This window comes from Ceratosolen solmsi, unplaced genomic scaffold (genome assembly GCF_000503995.2).
Source record: "Ceratosolen solmsi marchali unplaced genomic scaffold, CerSol_1.0 scaffold2, whole genome shotgun sequence".
In the NCBI taxonomy this organism is placed as follows: domain Eukaryota; kingdom Metazoa; phylum Arthropoda; class Insecta; order Hymenoptera; family Agaonidae; genus Ceratosolen; species Ceratosolen solmsi.
Window position 1 is genome coordinate 913,578 of NW_011948422.1, and position 7,993 is coordinate 921,570.

General features: G+C 44.9%; 4 protein-coding genes across 4 annotated transcripts in view; 1 reads left to right on the plus strand and 3 right to left on the minus strand.

The window, feature by feature from the left end:
• Positions 1-649: 649 nt before the first annotated feature.
• On the minus strand, positions 650-2,054 carry LOC105361746 (Phosphatidylinositol glycan anchor biosynthesis class M). The gene has a single exon (XM_011499000.1). The coding sequence runs from the start codon at positions 1,981-1,983 to the stop codon at positions 763-765; it is 1,221 nt and encodes a 406-aa protein (XP_011497302.1). The 5' UTR covers positions 1,984-2,054; the 3' UTR covers positions 650-762.
• Positions 1,995-2,246, minus strand: LOC105361745 (uncharacterized). The gene has a single exon (XM_011498999.1). The coding sequence runs from the start codon at positions 2,203-2,205 to the stop codon at positions 2,008-2,010; it is 198 nt and encodes a 65-aa protein (XP_011497301.1). The 5' UTR covers positions 2,206-2,246; the 3' UTR covers positions 1,995-2,007.
• A 113-nt stretch (positions 2,247-2,359) lies between these two features.
• On the minus strand, positions 2,360-3,097 carry LOC105361744 (cx9C motif-containing protein 4). The gene is made up of 4 exons (XM_011498998.1): positions 3,059-3,097; positions 2,921-2,986; positions 2,702-2,838; positions 2,360-2,439 (listed from the first exon to the last, which is right to left on the minus strand). The coding sequence occupies exons 2-4, from the start codon at positions 2,976-2,978 to the stop codon at positions 2,422-2,424; spliced, it is 213 nt and encodes a 70-aa protein (XP_011497300.1). The 5' UTR covers positions 2,979-2,986; positions 3,059-3,097; the 3' UTR covers positions 2,360-2,421.
• Positions 3,098-5,948: 2,851 nt separating this feature from the next.
• Toll-7 (Toll-like receptor 7) overlaps positions 5,949-7,993 on the plus strand; it is a 4,520-nt gene continuing 2,475 nt past the window's right edge. The window contains exon 1 of the mRNA XM_011499316.1: positions 5,949-7,993. This exon is cut by the window's right edge and continues 2,233 nt beyond it. Coding sequence (XP_011497618.1) covers positions 6,120-7,993 — 1,874 coding nt within the window. The 5' untranslated portion in view covers positions 5,949-6,119.

The window sequence follows — 7,993 nt, forward strand, 5'->3', positions numbered from 1 at the left end:
TATCAAAACCAAAAGGTATTGGCGAATTTTTTTTCTTTTCGGTTTCAATTTTACCGCTTTTTCTCTTCAATTTTCTTCACTTGTTTTCACATCTAAAGACAAAAATGTAATTTTTAAAAATGTATTCTGAAAGCGATCCTTTCGTCGTTACTACTCGTGATTGATTGTTCTAGATTGAAATATTATATAACTGATCATTACTATGTCTACATTCTTTTAACAGACCTACCACTATTACTTTACGAAGCTATCTGTACATACAAATTTTATATTCCTGCGAAAAATAAAGAAAAAATTAATATAAAAAAAAAAATAAATAAATAATTAAATAAATAATAATAATATGTCAAAACATCTTTGCAATTTATTGACTTTGTAGTGACAAGCTCATTTATTGTAAATATACATAATTTTCGAATTTTTCAATAAAAAGTTTTGAAAATCACTAAACACTATGTGTTTTTATTCAACGTGGAATTCGTTTTATTTCATTAGAAATAAACGACAAAATCAACCACTCGTCACGCTTATTTTACACATTTATTTCAGCGTTGCGTTTTATCGTATCGGCAGCTTATTACTAAAGGAGGCATTATTCTATAAAATTAAAAAGTTACACAACCACATTAAATTCTACAAATTTTATTACTACTTCATTAGCTAATAATATATAATTAATTATAAAATTGACATACAATTTTTGTATCAATTTTTCTTGTCTTTACTTTCATTCGTAATCGACATACACTTCGGTAATTATACTTATAGCTTGTAACAATTAATTAAGTCGACGAGTATTTTAATATTAACGGTAAAGAAAAATATGCCAGCGAGCCAAATGTAATCGAAGGTATTCATTCCCATAAATTCCAGCAAGTATGCTGTAAACAACCATAAGCTTTGGCTAAATATCCAACTAACGACTAGCGCAATTGTCCTCGTTAAGCTCATTTTCAAATGGGGTAGGCAAATTGGAAGCAAAGAGAGAAACCAAAAGAAATATTGAGACGTCATGACGGGGTTGAATGTAACCATCGTTATGGCTTGGGTGAATAATGCAAAGGGTAAGTTTTCCTTTGACGAATAGCGCATGGCTAAGGCCAACAATATACAGACTTGCGGTAGAAAGGTAAATATTTTTTGTAAAATACTATGGTCTTCGCCTGCTGAAAGATAAAGCATATAAAAGTATACCGAAAAATTATGTCTAACGTCTTTTCTCACCAAATGGTAAATTAAGCTTTCGTCCAAAAACTTTTTCCCATACAATGCATAGGACAGAGCTGTCAGATCGAATAACCCCAAAAGACAAGATATTATTAGCTTCATTTGCCTTCGATTGGGTAGCAATAAATTTCTCTCTCCCAAATACAAATACATGACCAGGCTAAACGCTAGTGGATAGAGTCTAAAATGTATTGATAAAGCATGAACCATCCCGGCCATAATAAGTTGGTCATTTTGTAACAAATACAATGTCCATAAAACCAAGTAAACTGCCAGAGAGTCTGCGTTACCCCTAGTCGATATTACCATTGCCAATGGATTATATAACCATAAGAGGGCACAAAGATTGGCGGTTTGCTGTTTAAACTTTTGACAAAGGAGAATTTTCCTCATTATTTTAGCGACCAAGATGTCAATAACAGAGAAGAAAACTTTACCGCAATCTTGGTGCAAATATACATTCGGAGTCATTAGCAATGCAAGCAGTGGCGTGTATCTGTATGTATGGCGTTCGTAAGGTGAGCCTCTTTTGGTTATATATCGAGCTGCATCGGTATAAACTTTGTAATCTACATCGGTATATGGTACATTAAAATACTTGTCGTGATAGTTGGAGTACGTTACAAGAAGAAGCCTCGTTATAAAGGCAATTACGCAATGTAATTGTAGGGAGAGCTTTTTGCTCGGTTGCACGCTTCGTCGTTTCATGGCTTGCTTATTATTTGCTTTGGCAGCAGCTTCAAAATTTCTTTTCATCTTGATGCGATTATCAAATTATGCTTATAATTTTGTTTTATGCTGTGCAGCTGCTTTCATGAGACAAGATTTAAACTGATCGAATTCGTTTTTACAATCATCTTTCTTAAAATCTTTCTTATTTAATACACAATTAGCGTATGCTGCGGCTGATTCGCGACACTGCAACAACAATGCTGGATATTTACGAAATCTGTCTTTTGCGCTCTTTACAGAATCCATGGTCAATATTCTTTGATATAGTTCAATATTTATCCTTTGAACATCCACTTTGCTCTAAGTTGCTTGATATCTTCTGGCTTACTCAATAAACCGTAAATAATAGGCGAACACGTCATACAAGTACCGAGGAAAACTGTAATATTAAAAACAGCTTTTGAATGACGATATATAAAAGGCATATCCTTTAATACCGGATGTTTTCTTTTACTATACATCTTAGTTCAATGCTTCTTTCTAAAAAATGAAATGCTTTAATTACAAACTGAATTTGCCAACATATACACAATATGTACATTCGCATTGCAATGATACAATTAAGGGTACAATAATTCCTTATCCTCGAAATATATATATTCATGCAATAAGCAATAAATTCCATTGCATTCATACAAAATTGTACAAAAATAAATCAATAATTGAGGATAGGAACGTGCAATCATTCGTTATGCTTAATTTGAGAAAATAAAAAAAACGTGCTGGGATTATTGCCACTTACGTAATCAACGGTATTATGGTCGTAAGGTTTCGATGTGTCGATCCCCGAGCAAACAGACGAATCAGGATTACTTTTTATACAACACTTTCTTAATTCCTCGATAACGCTTTCGCATTTCGCTGGCTGATACACATTATCTAAACAAAATAATAAGGTTCCATATAGTACGCAAGAAATTGAGGTTATATCGCATTCATATTAATTATACACAAGGCAAACCTTGCAAACACTTTTGCAATTTGCATGCATATTTCTTACAAGGATCGTTAGTGGACATAAAAAGGTCTGTAAAGAAAATACAATCATACCCCAATGAAAAGTTTATGAAAATAAAATGAAATTTAATGAGACACGTACCTCGCAGAAACTCAAATTCATGCCGATATTACAGAAACTTAGCTTATCTACCGAAATCGTCAAACATTAATATTCTACTGGTTCAGCTACCATTCGAGATTATCATCCTGAGATAATGAAATTTATTCCTCCTTGCCTCTATAAGGTAAGGGTATTTGTATAGTGACCGTTATCGGTACATTCGCAGTCATTAAAGAAGCAGGCGGGGCGAAATAATAAGCGCAGACGATAATTGAATGTTAAAGAAATTCCCTGTAAAATTAGCTACCAAAAACATTTTTATCATCATCGTTATCCTTATTGTTGTTGTCGTTGTTGTCGTTGTTGTTGTAGTCGTTGTTGTCGTTGTTGTTGTAGTCGTTGTTGTCGTTGTTGTTGTTGTTGTTGTTGTCGTTGTTGTTGTAGTCGTTGTTGTCGTTGTTGTTGTAGTCGTTGTTGTCGTTGTTGTTGTAGTCGTTGTTGTCGTTGTTGTTGTAGTCGTTGTTGTTGTAGTCGTTGTTGTCGTTGTTGTTGTTGTTGTTGTTGTTGTTGTCGTCGTCGTCGTCGTCGTCGTCGTTATCATAGTTGTCATTGTCGTCGATGTTGTTGTCGTTATTATGAACTTATGAATCATTAAATAAGATTAAGAAAGTAGTATAAATTTTCATTCCACCGGTTTAATTTAAGATTTTATGAGTATAACATTTTGCTTCTGATAAAATCGTAATATAAGAAACGACGAACTTGACAATAATTAAGTGCAATATAAAAATCATAAATTATCTCACACCCGCCCCCCTGTTCTTCTAACCTATTATTGTTTATTATTCAATTATAATATTTTCGATCCCTACTTAATATGAAATTCAAAGGGTCATTTTAAGATTAACTATACATTCACTTATTCTAAGTATCTAGAGAATTGATATCAGCAAATTTCATCGAAACGATTGATAGAAAAATTCATACTAATGATTGCATGCGCTCGTTCGTGTATTCGTGCCGGTGATAACGTAACTCTCACATCATTGGCTCCTTTGTTAATTTGTGCATATATCATCTTGCTTGCTGTGCCATCGTAAGTTCAACTTTTCCAAAATCCAATGGTATTAGGCATACGCATCTCAGCTATTTATCTATTATCCGCTCCCCACTATTCTGCATAGCACCGGTTGGCACCAACGGCACATCCACCCAAACCTGAAAAATTATGACAAAACTAACAAGATCTTGTCTCTGCCAACTAACTACAAGAACTTCTCTCTCGATTGCAACGGCGACATTTTAAAGCGGCATTTTAAGGGTACGTTAAGCCCTCCCTCACCCTCCCAACTCCTCCCCCACCACCCCCTCATCATCATCCTCCTTCATGTCCTCCTCCTCCCTAATCTCTATCCTCAAAACAACCTTTAGAAAAGTGACGGCCACATCCATCCCGCCCCTTCGAATTTCGAACTCTTCCGTACCGAGCCGCTTGTCCGCGCTCCAATTACAACGGCTCCCGGTCGCAGCATCCCAAACTATCATTGACGATCTCTTGAGAAAATATTTTCCCTTCGACCGTCCAAGCGGGACCGAAGATTCGATCTCGTCGAAAGATGCGACGACGTCGCAAAGTGGAATCGCGTAGCATCGCTGCGCGAAGAAAAGCAGCGCAGCCTCTTGGCTCCCTTTGTTACGAGGCCCCTTTCCCCCAGCTTCTCTCCGAAAACCGCCACCCCACCCTGAGGACTTTTTACCTGAGCCCGAATCCTAAATCTCGCGAGCCCCTGAGAAGAGCGGATCGTGCTGGCGACGGTAACGGCGGCAACGGCGGCGGCGGCGGCAGTAACGACGACGCTCCCATGGGGAACGATCGAGAGGGGAAGGGGGTGGTCCAACCGTCCGTCTCGCTCGCTCGCACACTCACTTCCATACTCGCTCGCTCTATGCCTCTATCCCTTTCCATCGCTCGTCGCCGTTGTGCGCGCGCGCTCGCTTTGTCCTCTGCTACGTATAGAGAATGAATGGCCGGCCTTCGGTGGTGGGGTGCGTGATCCCCACTTCTCGGGGGGCGCAAGCCGACTCGCCATAGGCAACCCCCACCCGGACGTACGCGCGCGCCTCGCGGGCTCGTCCGGTGGTGCACCCTGGCGTCGCCTCGGGGTGACTCCGGACTGCCCCCACCGCCAGCGCACCTCGAGCCGCCGAACGACGCGAGGAAGGAGCCGGGGACCGATACACTAGTCGACGCGTACCCGTCGAGCGGTCAGTGCGAGTCGAGTATGCGTCAAGTGAGGATTGGGTTCTCGTTGTCGAAAGGTTGAGTGTCCCTCGGTGCGGTTCACGCAACATTATTTTGATTGCTTGCGCTCCGCTAGTGATCGAGGAGGCTGCGCGACTCCAGTAGCGCCGCTTCAGAGAGTCTGAAAGTTCCAATCTCGCCGCGAATTACGAGTTGGTGACGATTTTCGCGGTGCGGGGGTGAAATTCACATAAGGATTGCGAGCGCTGAGGCAAATATTCCGCGGTACGGTAACTTGCTCATCATATCCAAGGAATTGCATGGAGGATGGGGAGAAATAAAATCAAGATCTAAGAGACTGTTCGTCTATTGTCCCCTAAGTGATATACAGAGATAGAGATAGAGAAAGACAGATATATATATATATATATATATATATATATAGATAGATAGATAGATAGATAGATAGATAGATAGATAGATAGATAGATAGATAGATAGATAGATAGATAGATAGATAGATAGATAGATAGATAGATAGATGAGATAGATAGATAGATAGATAGATAGATAGATAGATAGATAGATAGATAGATAGATAGATAGATAGATAGATAGATAGAGAGAGAGAGAGACAGGCAAACAGACAGAGATAGATATAGAGACAAAAGAAGAGAACGGAAAAGAAGAGAGAAAGAGAGAGGAGAGAGAAAAGGGTGGATTATTAAAGTGACGGCGGGAGTGATATCGGGCGCGTGAGGTGCGAGACAAAAGTGTTAATCGGGTAGCGGCATCGAGGATAGCGCGAGCCTGAGGATGGATCGACGACTCTCGTCCACGTGATATTGACGAGGGCGGATGAGAAGCAGCGCCGCAGGCTCTGGTCGAGTCGCCCGTAGTAGCCCTTTGGTTCGTAAAGAGTCGAGCCCGCCGAGGATGGCCGGACCGTCCCGCGGTCTCCGCAGTCGCGGTGCCATCGCTCCACCGATCCTACGGCTCCAACCGCCGACGGCACCGCCACAGCAGCCGCCGCTCCTGCTGTTACTGCTGTGGCTACTCGCCGGCCTCGGAGCCGCGCGCGCCTCCTGCCACTGGGCCACCGACGGCAACGAGACCCGCTCGGCTGTCTGCAGCCTGCGCACCCTTGACCCAGCCGCCCTGGCCGCCCTCTCGCCCTCCCTCGACGGCGCACTCAAGCTACGGATTTCCTGCAGCAGCATCCATCATCTCGAGAGCAGCGTGAGCGGCGAGAGCTGGCACCGGCTGGGCGGCCTCCACGAGCTTAGCATCGAGGGCTGCAAGCTACCGCGTATCCCCGAGGCCGCGTTCCAGCCCCTCGGCGAGCTCAAGCGGCTGAGCCTCCAGTCGGCGAACGTCGAGTGGGGCCTCAGCCGTAGCCTCGAGCTCGCCGGAGACGCTTTCGCGGGCCTCCGCGAGCTCCAGGTCCTCGAGATCGTCGACAGTAATCTTCGAGCGCTACCGGCCAACGCGCTCTGCGGCCTCGGCAATCTCCAGGTGCTCAACCTCACGGGCAGCCAGTTCGCGAACGTGAGCGACGTCGGCCTCGCCGACGGCCGCGCCAATCGCGCCGACTGCCACACTGACATCCGTGCCCTCGACCTCTCGCGCAACGAGCTACGCAGCCTCCCCGAGGAGAGCTCTCTCTCGGGGCTCCGCCAGCTCCAGGAACTCATGCTCCAGCACAATCTCATCGACGAGATCGCGAGCGACGCTCTCACGGGACTCACGAGCCTCCGCGTCCTCAACGTCAGCTACAACAGCCTCGGCTCGCTGCCCAACTCCCTGTTCGCAAGCACCCGCGACCTCCGCGAGATTCACCTGCAGTTTAATCAGCTGCGCGAGCTGCCGCGCGGCACGTTCACGCGGCTCGAGCAGCTCCTCGTCCTTAATCTCGCGGGCAACCGACTCGGCAGCGAGCACGTAAACGAGACGAGCTTCGTCGGCCTCATACGGCTCATCGTCCTCGACCTCTCCTACAACACGCTCACCCACATAAGCGAGCTCATGTTCAAGGACCTCTTCTTCCTGCAGATCCTCGATCTCAGGAACAACTCGATTGGTCATATCGAGAGCAACGCCTTCCGGCCCCTCTACAATCTCCACACCCTCGAGCTCTCGGACAACAGACTACACGCGGTCGGGCCCCAGCTCTTCAACGGCCTCTTCGTCCTCAATCGGCTGACGCTCTCGGGCAACCTCGTCGCGAGCGTCGATCCCGTTGCCTTCCGCAACTGCTCGGATCTCAAGGAGCTCGATCTCAGCGGCAACGAGCTCGTCAGCGTCCCCGAGGCCCTGCGCAACCTGAACTTCCTCAAGACCCTCGACCTCGGCGAGAACAGGATAACGGAGTTCCACAACGGCTCGTTCCACAATCTCCATCAGCTGACGGGTCTGCGCCTCATCGGCAACGAGATCGGCAATCTCACCCGCGGCATGCTCTGGGACCTGCCCAATCTCCAGATCCTCAATCTCGCGCGCAACAAGGTCCAGCATGTCGAGCGCAACACCTTCGAGCGCAACACCCGTCTCGAGGCAATACGACTCGACGGCAATTTCCTCTCGGACATTAACGGCGTATTCGCGGGTATAGCGAGCCTCCTGCTGCTCAACCTCTCCGAGAACCACATCGAGTGGTTCGACTACGCCTTCATACCCAGCAATCTCAAGTGGCTCGACATCCACGGCAACTTCATCGAGAAGCTCGGCAACTA

Bases quoted from the DNA above. Each gene is read 5' to 3' on its own strand.
- LOC105361746 (XM_011499000.1), bottom strand. From the start codon at position 1,983: ATGAAAAGAAATTTTGAAGCTGCTGCCAAAGCAAATAATAAGCAAGCC.
- LOC105361745 (XM_011498999.1), bottom strand. From the start codon at position 2,205: ATGGATTCTGTAAAGAGCGCAAAAGACAGATTTCGTAAATATCCAGCA.
- LOC105361744 (XM_011498998.1), bottom strand. From the start codon at position 2,978: ATGTCCACTAACGATCCTTGTAAGAAATATGCATGCAAATTGCAAAAG. The intron at 2,839-2,920 runs GTTTGCCTTGTG...TATTTTGTTTAG, and splicing joins ATTGCAAAAGTGTTTGCAAG to ATAATGTGTATCAGCCAGCG.